We start from the raw sequence: 17,860 nt of genomic DNA on the forward strand, positions 1-17,860 counted from the left end.
CTGTTCCATGTTGGACAGTACTTTTTACTGAAGGCATACTCGGTCTATCACGTCAGGACGGATTTTAACCCTTGGCGGAATCGCTCCATCAATTGGTCGATAATCATCGGAACAGCCGATCTGAGAACGGAGGGATGATGACCTCATCTCATCGGAGCTTGATGAGAGATTGATGTGAATGATGAGTATGACATCTCCCAGAGGGCCCTGGTCCATGGTTCGTGGCGACTTTGATGGGTTATGAGCATCGGTGGGAAAAACAGGTCATGATGATATAGTAATTAGTTAGTCTATCTTCAAGATCATTATCCTTCCATCCTTCGAACTCGTGGAAGGACGGACCGATCAGGTCTAGATGGTGTCGGGTGGTCGGTGTTTATTCGGGAGGTGTTGATTCATGAGTGAGAGAGACAATGCTTGTCATTCAGCTAGTCTATTGATGGAGATCGGACTTAGGCAGTGTAGTGGACAGACAGTGCCTGCACCTGTAGTTATAACAATTGTCTACTAAGATATAGCCAGGCCCCATTAACATTATCCCTGATCTAACTGGAGCTAAGTACATCTAGGTAAGGACAGTACTAAATGATGCCCAGCCAGCCTTGAGCTTGACGCAAATCCAAACCCCGCTTCTTCTTCTTCTTCTTCCTCTTCCTCTTGAGAGGTTAACTTCCAGCTGTTTTGGCTTCCCTTGTTCCAACCTCCTCTTCCTATTAAGTCCCTTTCTTTTCTCGGTCTTTCTGTCTGCTCTTCTCGTACTTTTTCTGCCTCCTCCTCGTTCTTCTCCGCACCGTCAAACAGTCAAGAGATTGATCAATTCTTCTTGTATCCATCCTTCGACCCAATTGAGTTTCCGTTGACCGCCGTCTCAGTTCAGAGTTGAGACTTTCTGCTTGGGTGGCTCCGCTGTATCCGCGCCCGAACCATCCATTCCAAAAGAAAAAGAGCTGGTTGAGTCAAGAGAGGGAAAGAACTTAAAGTCAGAAAAAAAAAAGGAAAGGAAAAAAAAAGCTGGCTGCTTGTTGCCCACGTCTCAATCAATTCGGGTCCCCCCTCCTTTGCTGTTCCCCTCCCCCTCCAACTCCCTTTTTGCCCTCCCCGAAAAGTGCAGTTGCGGTGCTGCAAAAGAGGGGCTGAGACTAACTAACTACTCTTCTCTCGTGTCGTGCACACAATTCCGTCCCCTCCCTCAACCCTTCCCTTCCCCTCAACGTATCCCCCAAATCCTCCAACTTCTTATTTACTCCCACATAGACCTTCGTGTATGGTCTGTGTGTTCGTTTTACATTTCAAACTTGTTTCAGATTTCTCTTCTCGATGCCTAGTTTAGGAGGTCTGTTGAAGAAGCGGCGAACTAAGGATTCGCAGACCCTCTCTAAAGAGCTTGAAGCCGGTTCGGCCCAGACGCAGACGTCACCAAACGCTGCCGAAGACGACCACAACCACAACCACAACCACAACCACCACCACCACCATAACCCTCTTCACTATCTCACTCACCACCACCACAATAATCCCGACCACCACCAGCAGCAAAATCAGCAGCAAAACCAGCAAGAGCACCAGCAACCTGCCTCCAATTCCGCCACTACCGCTGACCCCGCAAATCAGCCGCAAAATTCGGCCGCCAACCAGCTCAACCGCTCTTCCACAGCCGATCAATCCAACGAGGGTCAACCAGTCTCCATGCAATCTACCGTGTCGCAAGCGTCGCCTTCTCAACACACCTCCGGTGTTTCACAGTCCAATGTCAATGCCGCCAGCATACAGAACATAATTCACTCCTCCCAGCAGGGCTCAACGCACTCTGGCTCCGGCAGCCAGGCGCAGGGTCAATCAGCCAATCGCAATGATGCTCGTACCACCAAGGGAAAATACTCCCTAGATGATTTCATTCTGCAGCGCACATTGGGGACCGGCAGTTTTGGTCGTGTTCATCTAGTGCAGTCCAAGCACAACCATCGCTTCTATGCCATCAAGGTGTTGAAGAAGGCGCAGGTGGTCAAGATGAAGCAAATCGAGCACACCAACGACGAGCGTCGTATGCTGAACCGGGTCAGGCATCCATTCCTGATCACTCTCTGGGGTACCTGGCAAGATTCGCGCAACCTGTATATGGTCATGGACTTTGTAGAGGGTGGTGAACTTTTCAGTCTGCTGCGCAAGTCCCAGGTAGGTGGTCGCACAATGCTCTGTGGTCTCGGAGTCCTTCCCTGAGTCTGTGCTAATAAGCTTCAGCGGTTCCCTAATCCCGTCGCTAAGTTCTACGCCGCTGAGGTGACCCTTGCCCTGGAGTACCTCCACTCTCAGCAGATCATCTACCGAGATCTCAAGCCCGAGAACTTGCTTCTGGATCGGCACGGACACCTGAAGATCACCGACTTTGGTTTCGCGAAGGAGGTTCCTGACATCACATGGACCCTCTGTGGAACCCCCGATTACTTGGCCCCGGAAGTCGTGTCTTCCAAGGGCTACAACAAATCCGTGGACTGGTAAGGAGCTATCCGCTAGTGGTCCTGCAGCACTGCTAACTTTACTAAAGGTGGTCATTGGGAATTTTGATCTTTGAGATGCTCTGCGGTTTCACACCTTTCTGGGACAGCGGCTCCCCTGTGAAGATCTATGAGAACATCCTGCGAGGCAGAGTCAAATACCCGCCTTACCTGCATCCCGATGCCGTCGATTTGCTATCGCAGCTCATCACAGCGGACCTCACCAAGCGTCTGGGTAACCTTCATGGAGGCTCTGAGGATGTGAAGAACCACCCCTGGTTCGCCGAGGTTACCTGGGACCGCCTGGCTCGGAAGGATATCGATGCTCCTTATGTGCCGCCCATCCGGGGTGGGCAAGGTGACGCCAGCCAGTACGACCGGTATCCCGAGGAGACGGAACAGTACGGCATGGGTGGAGAAGATCCGTATGTATTCCCGGTTGATTCCCTTTCGCGTTTAGCCTTGCTAACTTGAGATAAGTCACGGTCATCTTTTCCCCGACTTCTAATGGTCGCCATGGTTCATGATGAGATGATATCCCGCTTTTCCATGGATTTGTTCTTGCGGAATCGAGTCGATTGATGGTTCCGGGGGCGTTTAAGAGCGGGTATAATCCTCCCCGGAGTTATCTCCCGAGGCTATCTCCTAAAATAGCCATATCTTGAGTTATCATTTATCACTGTTGCTGCGATGATTTTGCTCTGCGTCGGCTTGTCTGTTTCCATGATCGCTGGCCGAATCAAGCCTTGGCTGCTTCCAGACTTTAGAGCATATAACAATATGGTCTTAACCTGTTCATATATCTCTTTATCTCTCTCCTGGGAACTGGCTCAGTCTTTTCTCCGTTCCCGTCCCTCGATTCCTATCTCTCTTGATGATTTATAGGTGCGACTCGGTTTCGACACGCACGGTTGCTCGAGCAAGAAAACACCGTCCTTTGCCTATGGCTTGCTTACTTTCTGCTGCTGGTTGTCATCACGAAGGGATGTGGCTGGAGTTACTTACTGCGGTGGCGGTGCTGAATCTTGCGGGGGCGCAGGTCTGCTGTCCAATCAACCACGACCGCTCTTTGAATTGGTGTCGTGCTTTTTTCTGTTATCTATGTTGTGCAAATATGGGGATATATTCGGGTTTTCTTGGATCGTTTCTCTTTCCGTGTCGCGTGTGGAGGCTATTGTGTCATGTACATACAATTGGGGATTTTCTAATAGCTATAAAAGTCGACCTTGGAGATACGTGGACAACACGACTACCACTCGGTAGTCGACGTTTGAGAAGAGAAGACAAGAGAAGACAAGAGAAGAAAAGACCTAGATATTGGAATGGCTGAAGAGACTCTTTTAAATTCGAGCAAATCGCCTGACCCTGTCCTTTCCAAAGAGCAAGTGTAAGGGCTCTCTTCAATGACCACCCGATAGTGTACATAGGAAACACGAACCCCACAATGCCTTGTATCCTGGGTTCCCGCTTCACGCAACGCGCGTCACAAGCTCAGAAGAAAACCATCAGCTCTCAGGCCTGCTGCTCACTGACACCACTACCACAATTCCCGTGATACAGGAGGATGAACAGTTAACGCCGAAACCCAACCGACATAGCCCCTTCTTCTTGTTCTTTTACCCAGATGTCTCGGTTTGAAGACTTGAAAAAAGGTATTCGACTCCGAGAAACTATAGAAATACAGAGAGGGAAAAACGTTGTTTATATTTTTTTTCTGAGCATCTGCTTCCGCTCACAGAGAAACACCGGACAGGTCGGCGCCGCCCAGGCTCTTGGATTCCTTGGAGACACGGGCGATGTAGGCGCGGCTGCTGGCGTTCCAGAAGCCGATGTACTTCTCCATGCATTGCGACAGGCAGGTGGACTCCTTAGCCGTGAGGGAGGAGCCGGGAGTGGGGACGCAGGCGTCGAAGCAGTGCTCGTTGACCTTCTGTGGTGGGTTGTTAGATTTTGTGGGCATGGCAATGGAAACGAAGGGGTGCTGGGTGCTGGGTGCTGGGTGCTGGGTATGACTCGGAGGTTGGAAGATAAGTAAGTCAGAGGAATGGGAGGGAGGGAGACATACGCCGATCAGGCTTCGGGCATTGCTCATGGCGGCCTCTTCCTGGACCTGACGGATGAGCGAGGCCTTGATCTCCTGGCTGGTGGATGGGGAGGAGGCCTCGGCGGTGGCGGAGGAGGAACCGAAGAGGGCCATTGTGTAAGTATTCGAGATATGGATGAAGGGAGAGGGTGTTGAGAAAGGAGAAATGTGGTTAATATACAAAAAGATTTAATGAGGGAGGGAAATGGTAGGTTGTATCGGAGAACCGTGACGATTCGGGGGAGGTTTCAAGATCTTGCGGCCGCGGAGATCATATTGTGGCTGGTGAGTGTCCGGTCCGATGAAAAGCTGCGCCACGACAATGAGCTACTAGCTAAGCTAAACCGTACCGGCGATGTGGACACTTGGAGAGTTTCCCGCTATGTGGTTGTTTAGTTAGTTATAGATCCCTTCTCCTCATCCAACCACCACACACACACACACACCACCTGTCATTCTCTCTCTCTCTCTTCTTCCTTTCCCCTCCGACTATCTCCGGTGTTCGTTCTTTTCTCCCCTCCAAATAACTTTCTGTGAAACTCCCCCTTTCCCGGAGTCTTTATTCTTCTTCCGTCGATTGAGGTGAGTTCTGGATTTCTGGTTTGTTTATTTGAGTTTCCTCCAACCCTCAAGCTTGCTGGCCATCTGACGTGTGGGGGGAGGGTGCTCTTTTACCCGAACCTTTGCCAGAAGCTGTTATACGTCCTGGTGACCAAATTCAAAAAAAAAAAGCTATCTTTCTCCCATTCGCGACCTGTTGCCGACCTTGCGCGCTTTCGTCGATTATTCTTCGATCTCACCGACCTTTGGGTGTACAGCCAAGTTTCAATTGAGATTGTGTGATATCACCATGCTGCTTCCGCGGCTCTCGTCTCTCCTCTGCCTTGCTGGCCTCGCTTCGGTCCCCCTGGCCAATGCCTACGACGGCGATGATGTGAAGAGCATCCCGGTGTGTAGCCATCCAAGCCCAGACTCAGGACGACCAGATCGCTCTTGCTACCCTAGATCATTCATAAACTAATGCGACGCGCGGAGGGTGGTATAGCTTCGGACCCATAGTCTCGCACCGGTAGGGTTTCTCTTGCGCACGAACAGCAACATTACCACCCTCTTACTGACCCACGGACTACATAGCCATACTTGGACTCCGACTTCCAAAGCCGCTGGTTCGATTTTGGTGGTGATACGATAATCCGGGCGGACCAGTACGAGAGATCCCCCGACACTTATCGGTTCGGTGCAAAACTGACCACTTGCGCGTTGCGTTGTTCTTTCGTTCCAGATACATCCGTCTTACCTCCGATCGACCTTCACAGCAGGGATGGATCTTCTCTCGGGTGCCCTTAACCGCGACGAACTGGGAGGTTAGTTTCAATTGTGCTTGATGGTTTTTTGCACGGTGGGGGGAAATGGTTGATGAGGGGGCACGGTGGGCTGATATGCGAGACGTTCTGTTATAATAGATCGAGGTCGAGTTCAAGATCCACGGCGCCGGCAACCTGCACGGCGATGGGTTCGCCATGTGGCTCACCAAGCAGCGCGCGACGCAGGGTCCCGTCTTCGGCTCGACGGACAACTTCGAGGGTCTGGGCATCTTCTTCGACACCTACAAGAACAACCGCCCCGGTACTACGTTCCCCTACGTCATGGCCATGATGGGTGATGGGCAGACCTCCTACGACCAGGCCCATGATGGCCGCGCCAATGAGTTGGCTGGATGCTCTGTACGTTGTGCCTCTGCTTTTGTGACTTTTTCCTTGCGGATACTAATGCTTTGTTTGCCGAACAACAGGCTCGCGGTCTCCGTGGCGCCTCCATCCCCACCAAGGCCCGCTTGACCTACTTCCAGGATAAGACCCTGACGCTGGAACTGCAGTACAAGAAGGAGGACACCTGGATCCAGTGCTTCGAGCTGAACGCCGAGGACAAGAACATCGCCATCCCCTCCGTCGCCTACCTGGGTTTCTCCGCGGAGACGGGCGAGCTCAGCGACAACTTCGACATCGTCTCCGTCAAGGCCCAGAACCTGTACAGCGTCGGCGGCGGCAGCCCCGGTGCGAAGAGCGGGCCCTCGCGCGCCCGCGGGCAGGATTCGGCTCGGGTCAAGCGCCGCCAGAAGAAGGGCAGCTGGGGCTGGTTCTTGTTCAAGGTTGTGCTGTTCCTGGCCGCAGTCGTGGGCGCGTACGTGGGTTGGACTGCTTATCGGTCCAAGCAGCGGTACTCGAGATTCTGAAGTGCGGTGGGTGGGTAGGTAAAGAGATGAGAACGCTTTTAGTTTCTTGTGCATGCGTATATGAATTCGACTGAGCAGGTGAAGATTTCTTAGCCTTGAGGACTTACGGTGTTTTGGTAATCGTTGTATTAGTCGTAATCTATAGCTCGAGGGTATCAATCGCTAATCAAAGCACACGCGCCAGTGATGCATATATGCCAACTGGACAAAGTCGGACCGGGATCAGGCAGATTCCCTGGTCCTAAGATCATTCCACAAGTGATCGATAATCTGAAACACCTCCGTCACCGAGCGCAGCACCGCCTCCTCGATCCCGAGCACTCCATACCGCTGCTGGATCTTGTCCGGATGCCAGCGAACGCGCTCCGCCTTCAGCACGGCCAACAACTCCGACGGCCCGTTGGCAGCCTGAGGGGAATGCCGCATAAACCCCTCCACATTCTCCTTGCTCACATCCCTGCGTTTCCCCGAGTCCACGGGCCAGAAGACGAGATTGTGGAAACTGCCCTTGGCCCCTTTATCCCCTCCCTCCCCCTCCTCCTTCCCCAATTGTTTACCAGCAGCAGCAGCAGCAACAGCCCCATCCAACCTCCCCCAACACCCCCGATAAGCCTCCCACGCCTCCTTCCACGCCCGTTCGCGCTTCCGCTCCCTCCCGCGCCGCAGACTCGCCTCGATGGCCTCATCGAACGCCCTGCGGGCATTCTCCCCGGCCTGCCGCTGTGTCTTCTCCTGCCGACGCTTCCGGTCCCGCTCCGCCCGCAACCGCGCCTGCTCTTCGAGCATCCCCTCCCGCGTCCGCTCCCACATCTTGCTCCGCACGTAGGCCGCGTACTCCTCCTCGTCCATCTGCTCGAGTTCCCCCGCGGGGCCCGTGGGCATGCTGGGGACCGCGTACGTGTGGATCGGTTGCCCGTAGACGGATTCCCAGTAGGTGGCGCCTTCGTCGTCGCCGAGGGCGTCGAAGAGGGACTCCCGGAAGGCGGTGTCGGGGTCTAGTTGTGCTGGGGGGGTGGAGGCTGGGTCCGGGGTTTCGGGGGTTTTGGGGGTGCGGTGGCGGTTGCGGTGGGCGCGGCGGGCGCGGTGCGCGGTGTGGCGGGTTTCTTTTTCGTGGGGGTCTTTGGGGTTGGGGTTGGATTTGGAGCTGGGGCGGGAGGGCGATTTGAAGCGGAATCTTTTGCGGCGGGGTTGTTGGTGGTGCTGTTGCTGGTTTTCTTGGGAGGGAGGGTGAGGGGGTCGGAGTGGAGGTGAGGTTTGGGCTGTTGGTTCGGGCATTTTGGTGGGGTTGAGGTGGTGAGGTGGTAGGTGGTCGTATGAGGTCGGTGATGGTTGTGAAATGGTGTGGGGAGGATGCGCGTGGTTGAATGAAGGTTCGTTTCACGGCATTGTTGAGGTTAGGATGTTCGATTGCGATGGGAGAAGGGAAGGTAGAGTTCTGGTGGTGAACGAAGTGATTCGGTTGTGTTGGGGCGGTTCGTGAGGAGGTTAGGTGTTGGGAAAGAGTGACGGTGTCGAGATAATGAAGGTGGTAGGTTGGTGTTGAAGTAAATGTGGAATGAACCCAGCAGTGGAAACTACTCCGGACTCTTGGCGGGGACGGATGGCGGGACTCACTGCACCTGCATTGACGACGGATTACTGGATGCGGTATAGCGTGACTGCACTGAGGGACTACAAGCTAACTTTACTACATAAGTTAGTACGTAATTTACTGGACAACTAAGATCACGTTATAACATTCTAGAAGCTATTTTCAACATCGAATAAGACCCTGGAACTTGTTTCGTGGTTGTATCAGCACACAGAGGCGTCGTAGTCTCGCCCCTCTCAGCCCCCGATTTTCTTATCTCTGAATCTCCTAGCGAGCAAGGAACCTCCAGATGGACCCATTCTTTGCAGAGCTGTAACGATACTCGACATTCCTCCACCACGAGGGACGGTCTCCAGTGGTGAATTGTCCGCGTCCTTGGCTTCCTTCCTCCTGGGTCTCGCTCCGGCCGAGATGAGAGGCGCCAGCGATAATATGGTTTCATCACCAACTCGTTCACATTGAGAGCGACCACAATCGCTGGAATGGAAAAGGCGGCGGAACACCCGACTATGCAGCCATCAACACCTGGCTTTTCCCATTTCCCTGGATTTGTCGCACTACTTACACAGAATGGGAAAGATCCACTGGTTGGGATAAGGGGATTCGGGAAAGACAGCGACGTTTAGTGCAAAAAGGGATGTAAGAAAGGAGAGGGGAAGCTGCGAGTGTGGTGTGTCAGTATGCATTGTCCACTGAAAGACGTCGCCTCGCCGCCGCAGGGCACACTCACAAATACAATCGTAACAATAGTGAAGACCATGGTGGTATAAGCCTGCTGTCGTCCGAATTCGGCGTCTTGGTTACCTGTATGTTTCTGGCGGATATCCAGAAGTGTGTTGATCTGAACGGTTTCAAAGATACATCATCAGACGGCGGGAGAGCTTCATGCTGCAATTTCAAGACTCACTGATTCTCGTGTACTTTGAGCCTCTCGCTGCACGGCCAGTATCTCTATGCGCAGAGCGCGCATAGAGGGTGCAAGATCCTCCATTGAGGTAGGGTAGCTTGAAGAGCACACCGACTCTTGTGTTTTGGTCAGTGCGAGAAGGATATCCAACTCATTCTGGATGTCCTTGATCTCGTACAGTAGTTGGAACTCCAAGCCCAAGTCCCGCCTGGGCAGGGGATAGGCGCCAGTCGATGCGCCGACGACCTCTTCAATGAAAGCCCTCGTCATTTTAGTTTCCTCTTCGGCCTACGGAGGCGTCTTAGTGTTCTGATCAAGCGGAAGGGAGCCCCGAACAAATGCCACTTCTTCACACTCACCACGAGTCGAATTGTATCCCGAAAGATCTCCAGGGGCTGCTTCAGATTGTGGTTGCCTTTGACGCTGACACTTTGCATCTGCGGACCCGTGATGACTCTCAAAATAGTTTCCATCATTTCAGGAGCTGTCCTCGGACTAGGATGCTTGCCCCGCGACTCACTGAACACCAGCTCTTCCAAAACGAGATCGTCAAAGGACTCAAAGTCGCATGTGCTGGCAGTCACGATGGTAACTAGTAGACAGTCAGTAATGGGAAAGAGTGGAATCAGTACTTCAAGCCTGCGGAATGCAGGAACCAAATGTCCACACCGTCATCAACAATCCATAGCCACAGCTGATCGACTGAAAGCACTGGAACCTTCCGAGATAGTCCGCTGGAAGTCCCGACTTCTGTTTTCCCTTTGCGAGAATGGGTCATCGGATGGTTTCCACTGTTTCGCCATTCCAGGTATCGAGAAAGGACCTGTTCGCGGTCTCGGATTGTGGTATCCGCCACAATGCTGTAGTGGTATTGATCGAGAGTCCTACGCTCATGAACATTCAACGCGAGTCCATTCTCTTTTGATTCTGTGGTCGATGGTGCTGCTTTAGATGAAACTTCGATTCCACCAGACTTCGAAAACAACTCTCCGATCTCGGAAACTGTTAGAAATGGCATCTGTCAAAAATCAAACTATCGAGCATCTGTCACGAACAAGAGGAGCATACATAAAGCGCTGCTGATTCTTCATCCTCACCGGCAGGGTCCGTCATATTCGAAGTTTCTCCTTGGGTTGTCCTTCCAGCTTTGTTCATTGGAGCAGTTACCTGAAAGTGTTTAGTGGATAGAAAGAATCAAAGATATTTTTTAAGCAAGCTCCCACTAGTAATTGTGGCGTTATGTATCGTTTTCCACCCCCTACAGGGCTTTCAAGCAAGCCGAGCCTTAAGAGTTTCATCAAGTACTCGTGCTCCTCTTTGGTCTTGCGAGAATCGATCCCAGCCCGCGTGATTAGATCTTAACAGGTCCGATGAGCGATCACATGGCATGAAATGCCAGACATTACTCTGAATCAGAGGCTCCAGACATACCTCGGCCAGTTGCATCTACTCAGAGAATTTGCCCTTGTTAGCGTCGGACTCGGACAATCGGATTCAGAGCTCAGCACGTACATTGTGGACGGGGGCGTGAATCCATCGAAAATCCCTTGACTCTTTCTCGGTCAGTTGTTGTCTAGGAGTAGCGCTTTCATTCCTCTCCTGTTGCTGTTCTCGCCTTGACATGGCCGGTCGATCAGCAACATTTGTCTGGTCAACAGGCGCTTGTGTCTTGGCAGATCTGAATCCCAATTCATTGGAGGACTCCAGGTCAATCGAGCTCGATTGTTGGTTCTGGTCTTTTAGATATTGCTTCAATTGAGTCAAGCTCGAGAAGTCATGCTCCTCATTATAAGTTCAGGCCCTTTGTCGTAAATAATCTCACTCAGGGTTCTCCGTTTTATCACAAATCCCGCTCCATCAAAGAGATCCACGATGATTCCAGTGTTGTTTTCGATGAAATACTTGCTCTCATCCCTAAGAATTTTATCTCAGGTTGGTGATAGTCGTCCTCAATAGCCGCGTGGGCGCTAACCCGTGGCGGGCTCTTAAGGCGACGAGAAATGACCGAATCGGCCTCGGACTGAGAACCAGTTGGGTCCTGCTTTCCAGAATCTGCACAGCTTGACTAATCTCTTTCTTCTTCAAGTGTGCTCCGTTCGAGAGCAGCAACCAGACCAGCTCCGGCCTGGCACTTTGCACAGCAGAGTGCAAAGTCGTCCAGCTCGACGTATCAACTTCCGTTTCTTTCTCGACGGTCTTCGGATGTAAAAGATGCAACAGGACCCTGAGTATCCGTTCACTACCAGGTTCCTCAAATTGGGCTGCACGCTCCATAAGTCGCTCGAGATCGGCGTGAGAGAAGCTTTTCAAATTCTCCCTGTTGCTTGCAAAGGTTTCGATTTCCGCCCACAGTATGTCACTGGTACCTCTACCCTTGGCCTTCGCAGATAGACTGATTGCGGACTCTCCAAGCTTGTCAACTGCCATGATGAACTTGATCAATCTCGCTGCATCGCATTCGCGCGGGGTTGCAGCCCCCGGCCCTGGCGCCTGATTCCCCGCCTGGCTTGTGAGGTGCTCCAGGAGATATCTCACCGTGACGCTATGTCCTCCCACACAAGCCAGATGAAGGGCAGTCATGCCACGCTCTGTGGTGGCGTAGACATCGACACCATACATGATCAGATTTCTAGCCAACTCGCCGTTATCAAACCGCGATGCAATATGTAGCCATGTTGCTCGCATGGGACCCGAATAGTCAACGAGGCTTGGCAGAGTGTCCAGGCACTTCTTTGCCAAGGGCAGACTGCCGTTCACTACCGCCCATTGCATAACGATGGGGAGGTTTGACTCCCATGGTTCGAGACGAGAGAATCCATCCAGTAAAGCCCTTTCCACTCGTTTGAGTTCGCGGGGCGTTGCTAAGCAGGGAGAGGACTCGAGCGGATCGGTGATTTTATACATTGGCATCTGAAATATCTGCAAGAGGGTCGGAAAACCGCATATTGCTGCGCTCGCTGACATTGGCGTGTCACCCTTGTGGTCGGCAACGGTCATGTCAACATCTGGGTCGGCAAGTACTTCATTGGTACATTCTTTATCCCCCAAGTATATACTCTCTCTCAGGGGCGTGGCCTTCTTCTCGTGATTTTGAGTGTTAAGCATTCGCCTTCGGTCTAATCGCGGGATGCCGGAGGTCTGCAGTAGAAGTCGCACGATCTCGATCTGATGCTCGCAGACGGCAAAGAACAAAGGAGTCCAGTCCAGAGAGTCAGTCAAGCTTACATTGGCCCCGTGGCTCACCAACACTCGAACACATTCAAGATGACCTTCCCAACAGGCATGCATCAAAGGTCTCATATCTTCGGAATTCTGAGCATCAATCACCGCATGCTCTGCCAGGAGCGCCGATGCAATCCTGGTATGGCCCCCAAGAGCGGCGTGATGCAAGGCTGTCTCTGCCATGCTAGTCGTATGATCCACATCGGCATGACTGCGCAGTAGTAAGTGGACGATATCATCCCGTCCCAAACTCGCAGCGAGGATGAGGGTGTCCAGTCCTGCTGCCGCCTAGCAGCAGGGTTAACTCTGCGTGATCCATACCGAGACTCTTTCAGTCAAGAGTCGACGGCATATTCGAACCTCACATTCAGAGCACCATCGCTGATTATCTTCTGCACATCCCCCGCAGAATCGTTGACAATTGCAGCAATGAATTTCGAGCCCAGGTCGCGGTCAACGAGTTCCACGGAGGAGGTTTCTTCCGATACTTCAGCTCCCTCAAGTGGGCTCTGATCCTGAGCCATATTGTGCTTGGAAATCAGCCTCTCGGATTCGTTGTAATTCGGTGTGAATTGTGGCGTTGCGAAAGGATGTACGATAGCGCTTCACTTCACTCTGTGTAGGGGGAGAACTGCTTGGGCAGGGCATGTATACTCGATCTGTGTCAATGTGTAAGCAATCGCCGTGTATCAGTTAGCATCATAAGCCATACCGAATAAAGCTTAGTAGTCTTGCAAACACGGATGCAGCAAGACCAGCATATAGCAACTTGGAACTTCCTGTCAAGCGATATACTTGGTAGGTTATATGCGGGGTTGTCAGCTTACAGCACCATTTGCTTCGGTGGGTGTCAAAAAGGCATTTCAGCTACCCACCCTGGAGGCAGTAGAAAATCGAAAAAGTAAGTGCATCATCCGTGAATCGAACACGGGCCTCATCGATGGCAACGATGAATTCTACCACTAGACCAATGATGCTGGTTGATGTAATCTTTCCCTCACTAGCCAATATGTTGTTGTACCACCTTGATCTAGTCCAACTCCACAATCTTACCCATCCCTCAATCACCAATTATACTTCTAGATGCCAATTATTTATCCCTTACCCTTGCCAGCATGTGACCCCGAGGCTGTATGAAGTACTGGACTCCATGCTTATCAGCTAGCGCGGAGTCGGGTATCAGTTATCTATCTTGAACCATCATCCCATCAAAGCGGGGTAAACAATCCATTCGATCCTCTCGCGCAACAGCAACTGAACCATCATGTCTTCAATCCACCAAGCCGTGCAAAATGTGCTCAAGCAGTCCCCGGCTCTCTATCGTGGTCCGGGTGGTGCAATAGCCGTTCTTGAGGATGGAAACGTGCTTGGGCAACATGTCTGGGGATACGCTGATATCGACCAGCGCATTCCAATGACACCGGAAACGATGATGCCTATCTGCTCGATCACCAAACAGATGGTGTGCATGTGTCTTAAGGCACTGGAAAGACAACTGCAATCCCATCTCGGCGGTGACGACCAAGTTCAGTCGCATTTAGACTCCCACTTCCGCGAAGTCTGTCCCGATAACCTCGACTCCTTCCCAGGAGCCTCCAAACCGAGCCTCCGTCAACTCTGCGACAACCAATCCGGCCTACGAGACTACTGGGCCCTGACTACACTCTGGGGCGCTCGACCGGACGGAGTCTTTTCATTACCCGAAGCCGGAGAAAAGATGCTAGAACGCCTAGGTGCCCCTCACTTCACCCCAGGGACCCAATACTCCTACGCCAACACCAACTTCCACATTCTGGCACAGGTCATCGAGCGCTGCAGTCGCACCTGCTTTCCCTCCGGTAACAAGCCGCTGGGCCAGTGGCTCGGCGAGCATGTTTTCACACCGGCAGCAATGGCGTCCGCGCGCTTACATCCGGACAATGCCTCGTTGCCTGGAGATTGCGTGGGATACGAAGGGGACGAGGCGCGCGGCTACATCGCCGCTGTCAATCGGATCCACTGGTCCGGCGACGCGGGCGTCGTGGCCTCGCTGGCAGACATGATCGCGTACGAGAAGTTCCTCCATCGCAGCTGGGCGGACGAGACGAGCATCTATCGAGAAATGGCCCTCCCTCCCACGTTCGCGGACGGGACCCCAGCCCCCTACGGCTACGGCCTCGAGCACGTTGTGGTGGCAGGCGTGCCGACGGTTGGCCACGGGGGTGCTCTGCGCGGCTACCGGCTGCACAGGCGTCACGTTCCCTCTCAGAAGCTCTCTGTAGTGGTAATGTTCAACCATGATGCGGACGCCGAGAAGGCAGCGCAGGATATTTTGGCGAGGCTTCTGAAGAAAGATGAAGTGCTACGCTCAGTGTCCCATAGTGTGACACTCAGCTCGCAAAATTGGCCGGGATACTACTGGGACGAAGAGGCTTGCCTGGCCATTAAGGTGAAGAATCGCCCTGATACTGGGGATATTGTCGTCACCTATGCGGGCGAGCCGGACACTTTGGTCCCCGTGCGACCAGAGCGGGCTGAATCTCGCACCACTTTGGCCACGCTGGAGGATGACCGTCTCCGTCTCGACTGGCCGCAGCCGAATAGGCATATCACTGCTCACCGGCTTGTCCGCTCTCCTACAGAGCCAGACGGGAAGACTTTTGCTGGAACTTATGTCTGCCGCGAACTGGACTCGACTTTCTATTGTGCCGAAAGTGGCGGACTGCTGTATGGATACTTTGATGGCTTTCTCGGCCGTGGTCCGGTGCATTTTATGCGTTACTTGGGCGAGTGCAAGAATGGATCAGTGTGGGCCTTGGCCTGTCCGCGGGGAATGGATGCCCCTGCGCCGGGGGACTGGAGTCTCTGTTTCTCTCGTAGAGAGGATGAGTCAGTCTCGGAGGTGACGATCAGTTGTTGGCTGGCTAGACGTGCCGTGTTTGCACGGAGGTCGTAGCGGTCGGCTTCAGTTCGATATGGCTCAAGCCCACGCTCACGAATATGCCTCGTCTATGCCTTTCAATGTTCTCCGTAACGGCATCGTGAATTCATATGTGGAGTATTATTTCAGACAGCCAATGATACTCGTAGAGTGACAGAACTCAAGCAGGAAGTTGAGCGTTTTGATCTGAACGGTAGCACCATAGACTTAGGGCTACAGCATAGCTGTTATCTTATCTGACGGTCATGTGAAAGAGCAGCATGATGTCACAGAAATTCCTTTTGATGCAACATATAGGACTGCATTTGACCAGAACATTCTGCATGAGCCTCAGGGACTCGAACTATATCTCAGCTCGTGGCAGATAGAGTACCAAGCGACAAAAACCACCTGAAGTATACGCGCAAGGCCCGCAGCAATACACTCAAGCTAGAACCACTAACTTACCACGGAGGTCGACACACCGCCCGTGTTGCCGCCTGAACCATCAGGCCCCTAAAGCTACCACTGCAGTGGCACCTGAATGTTACTAGATCCATCGCCGCGCCTGCAGCCCAGCCAGCCAGCCCAGCCCGCAATCCCGCGCGCATCTCCGAATATTTGTTCCCTCAAAGCAACCAACCACCACCACCACCACCATCACCTTCATAACCACCTCCTCAACCCCCGCTACACAGCTCGCATCCACACACCCACGAACCGCAATGGCCCTAGTCGCCTACTCCGACTCGGAAGCCTCCGACTCCGAACCCGAAACCACCACCACCACCACCACGACGAAGAAACCCACATCCACCGCAACAGCACCAGCACCACCCTCCACAACCACAACCTCATCAACAACCCCGAACCCCTTCCAAATCGACCGCGGCAACCCCCGCAAAATCCGCGTCGCCCTCCCCGACCTCAAACCCGACCCCAGCACCAGCACCAGCACCAACGAAGACACCGACGGACCCGCGCGCAAAAAGCCCCGAATCGGCGGCGGCGGCGCATTCGCGGGATTCAATGCGCTCCTCCCCGCGCCCAAGAAACCCGCCACCACTCCTAAACCGTCTGCGACCGGATCCACGAGGAAGGTATTCAGTCTGAAGACGGGGGCGACGCCGGGGTTCGATCGACAGGCGGACGCGGAGATGCGGAGTGAGATGGCTTTTGGGCGGTTAGGGGGCGAGGATGGGGTTGAGACGATTCCGAAGGCGGGGAGTTTGCGGGGGGGTGAGGACGATATTCTGGGGGAAGGGGAAGGGGGAGGGAAGAATGAGGGTGCGAAGCCACCGCAGGAGGTCAAGTTGAAGGGGAATCCGATGATGTTCAAGCCGTTGTCGGTTGGGCGGGGGACGCAGGGAAAAGGGAAGCGGAAGGCCGCCGGGCCAATTGCTGTAACTGGAAGTGGTGGTGCTTCGGCGGCGGGGCCGTTGAAGAAGGATCTTGGGGTTGGTTCGTCGGCTGGTGCTGGTGCTGCACCACCTGTAGCGGCGGCTGCGCCAGCGCCAGCGCCAGCACCGCCCAAACCCAAGATCAGTCTGTTCTCTCTCTCCTCGTCGACGGAGGAGACCGTCACCGCACCAGCAGCGCCAGCAGCGCCAGCAGCCTACGAACCCCTAGTCTACACCAGCACCCAAGAGGCAGCGGCGCCCGCCGGCCCCGAACCTGCCTCCGCTGCCGCTCCCGAACTCACACACCCCTCTTACACTCCACCTTCAACCGCATCAGGAAACACCACCCTCGGCGCCATCGCAGACGACCTTAACCTCACTCGCGCCCAACGGCGCCAGCTCTTCGGCCGGTCCGCCGACCCCTCCGGATCAGCCGCAACCGCAGCAGCCCCGCGGGTCCTCCACTTCAACACCGACCAGGAGTACGCTGCCAACCAGCACATGGCCCACGAGGACCTCGCGGCCGCGCAGCATAACCCCGTCCGGGCGATCGCGCCGGGCAAGCATACGCTGCAGCAGTTGGTCAGTGCGGCGAGCACGCAGCGGGAGGCGCTGGAGGAGAGTTTCGCGACGGGGCGGAGGAACAAGAAGGAGGCCGGGTCGAAGTATGGCTGGTAGAGGATTATCTATCTTGCTGGGTGGGCTGGGTTGGATGGTGATTGGGAGATCTCTTTAGCTGTTGGCCGCCAAGGGCCAAGGGCCAAGGGGGAAGTGAGAAGTGGGAGGTTGGAGGTGAAGTCTGATGCTGACGTCCAGGCTGTGTATGTAGTTACCATTTGATTGGTAATTTTCCCAGGGATAGGGATGGACTGTCTTGTAAATCTAGCAGGATATGGAGTGTCTTGTAGCAAAGTTGGGCAAAATTGCGCAGCTGTTTTGCGACATGCTAGAGTGCATGCATGATCTTGGTTCATGAAACAAATGATCAATTTTTTCTCTATGCTGAAGTCTACATCTCGAAGCAGCTATCATG

General features: G+C 53.6%; 9 protein-coding genes and 1 non-coding gene across 10 annotated transcripts; 5 read left to right on the forward strand and 5 right to left on the reverse strand.

Annotated features, from left to right (window-relative positions):
* Positions 1 to 1,317: 1,317 nt before the first annotated feature.
* pkaC (cAMP-dependent protein kinase catalytic subunit pkaC) lies at positions 1,318 to 3,000 on the forward strand (the record flags this gene model as incomplete). The annotated part of the gene is made up of 4 exons (XM_025588389.1): positions 1,318 to 2,172; positions 2,239 to 2,492; positions 2,543 to 2,917; positions 2,973 to 3,000. 4 exons carry the CDS (start codon positions 1,318 to 1,320, stop codon positions 2,998 to 3,000), a joined length of 1,512 nt encoding a protein of 503 aa, XP_025438426.1.
* A 183-nt stretch (positions 3,001 to 3,183) lies between these two features.
* Positions 3,184 to 4,023, forward strand: BO95DRAFT_254603 (uncharacterized protein). The gene has a single exon (XM_025581467.1). It carries the CDS (start codon positions 3,367 to 3,369, stop codon positions 3,820 to 3,822), a length of 456 nt encoding a protein of 151 aa, XP_025438427.1. The 5' UTR covers positions 3,184 to 3,366; the 3' UTR covers positions 3,823 to 4,023.
* tim13 (protein translocase subunit TIM13) lies at positions 3,970 to 4,777 on the reverse strand. The gene is made up of 2 exons (XM_025581466.1): positions 4,558 to 4,777; positions 3,970 to 4,422 (listed from the first exon to the last, which is right to left on the reverse strand). Exons 1-2 carry the CDS (start codon positions 4,687 to 4,689, stop codon positions 4,225 to 4,227), a joined length of 330 nt encoding a protein of 109 aa, XP_025438428.1. The 5' UTR covers positions 4,690 to 4,777; the 3' UTR covers positions 3,970 to 4,224.
* A 486-nt stretch (positions 4,778 to 5,263) lies between these two features.
* Positions 5,264 to 6,888, forward strand: BO95DRAFT_446519 (legume-like lectin family protein). Its single transcript, XM_025587404.1, has 6 exons — positions 5,264 to 5,524; positions 5,621 to 5,644; positions 5,710 to 5,780; positions 5,858 to 5,939; positions 6,039 to 6,299; positions 6,368 to 6,888. The coding sequence occupies exons 1-6, from the start codon at positions 5,426 to 5,428 to the stop codon at positions 6,806 to 6,808; spliced, it is 978 nt and encodes a 325-aa protein (XP_025438429.1). The 5' UTR covers positions 5,264 to 5,425; the 3' UTR covers positions 6,809 to 6,888.
* Positions 6,889 to 6,926: 38 nt separating this feature from the next.
* On the reverse strand, positions 6,927 to 8,345 carry BO95DRAFT_485145 (uncharacterized protein). The gene has a single exon (XM_025590385.1). The coding sequence runs from the start codon at positions 8,081 to 8,083 to the stop codon at positions 7,031 to 7,033; it is 1,053 nt and encodes a 350-aa protein (XP_025438430.1). The 5' UTR covers positions 8,084 to 8,345; the 3' UTR covers positions 6,927 to 7,030.
* Positions 8,346 to 8,666: 321 nt separating this feature from the next.
* Positions 8,667 to 10,929, reverse strand: BO95DRAFT_467386 (uncharacterized protein; the record flags this gene model as incomplete). Its single annotated transcript, XM_025589285.1, has 10 exons — positions 8,667 to 8,789; positions 8,845 to 8,906; positions 8,965 to 9,058; positions 9,130 to 9,240; positions 9,307 to 9,594; positions 9,666 to 9,898; positions 9,976 to 10,300; positions 10,375 to 10,473; positions 10,738 to 10,752; positions 10,819 to 10,929. The coding sequence occupies 10 exons, from the start codon at positions 10,927 to 10,929 to the stop codon at positions 8,667 to 8,669; spliced, it is 1,461 nt and encodes a 486-aa protein (XP_025438431.1).
* A 1,566-nt stretch (positions 10,930 to 12,495) lies between these two features.
* On the reverse strand, positions 12,496 to 12,807 carry BO95DRAFT_336299 (ankyrin repeat domain-containing protein; the record flags this gene model as incomplete). The annotated part of the gene is made up of 1 exon (XM_025581938.1): positions 12,496 to 12,807. A coding segment is annotated over one exon (312 nt), but the record flags the coding sequence as incomplete, so codon positions are not given.
* A 627-nt stretch (positions 12,808 to 13,434) lies between these two features.
* BO95DRAFT_t264 lies at positions 13,435 to 13,505 on the reverse strand. Its single transcript has one exon. It is a non-coding gene; the product is annotated as a tRNA-Gly (tRNA).
* A 204-nt stretch (positions 13,506 to 13,709) lies between these two features.
* On the forward strand, positions 13,710 to 15,605 carry BO95DRAFT_446523 (beta-lactamase/transpeptidase-like protein). Its single transcript, XM_025587405.1, has one exon. The coding sequence runs from the start codon at positions 13,793 to 13,795 to the stop codon at positions 15,461 to 15,463; it is 1,671 nt and encodes a 556-aa protein (XP_025438433.1). The 5' UTR covers positions 13,710 to 13,792; the 3' UTR covers positions 15,464 to 15,605.
* Positions 15,606 to 15,747: 142 nt separating this feature from the next.
* BO95DRAFT_505545 (PRCC domain-containing protein) lies at positions 15,748 to 17,853 on the forward strand. The gene has a single exon (XM_025591160.1). It carries the CDS (start codon positions 16,153 to 16,155, stop codon positions 17,503 to 17,505), a length of 1,353 nt encoding a protein of 450 aa, XP_025438434.1. The 5' UTR covers positions 15,748 to 16,152; the 3' UTR covers positions 17,506 to 17,853.
* The last annotated feature ends 7 nt before the right edge of the window (positions 17,854 to 17,860 follow it).

The sequence above is a fragment of the Aspergillus brunneoviolaceus genome (assembly GCF_003184695.1).
Source record: "Aspergillus brunneoviolaceus CBS 621.78 unplaced genomic scaffold BO95scaffold_72, whole genome shotgun sequence".
NCBI lineage: Eukaryota > Fungi > Ascomycota > Eurotiomycetes > Eurotiales > Aspergillaceae > Aspergillus > Aspergillus brunneoviolaceus.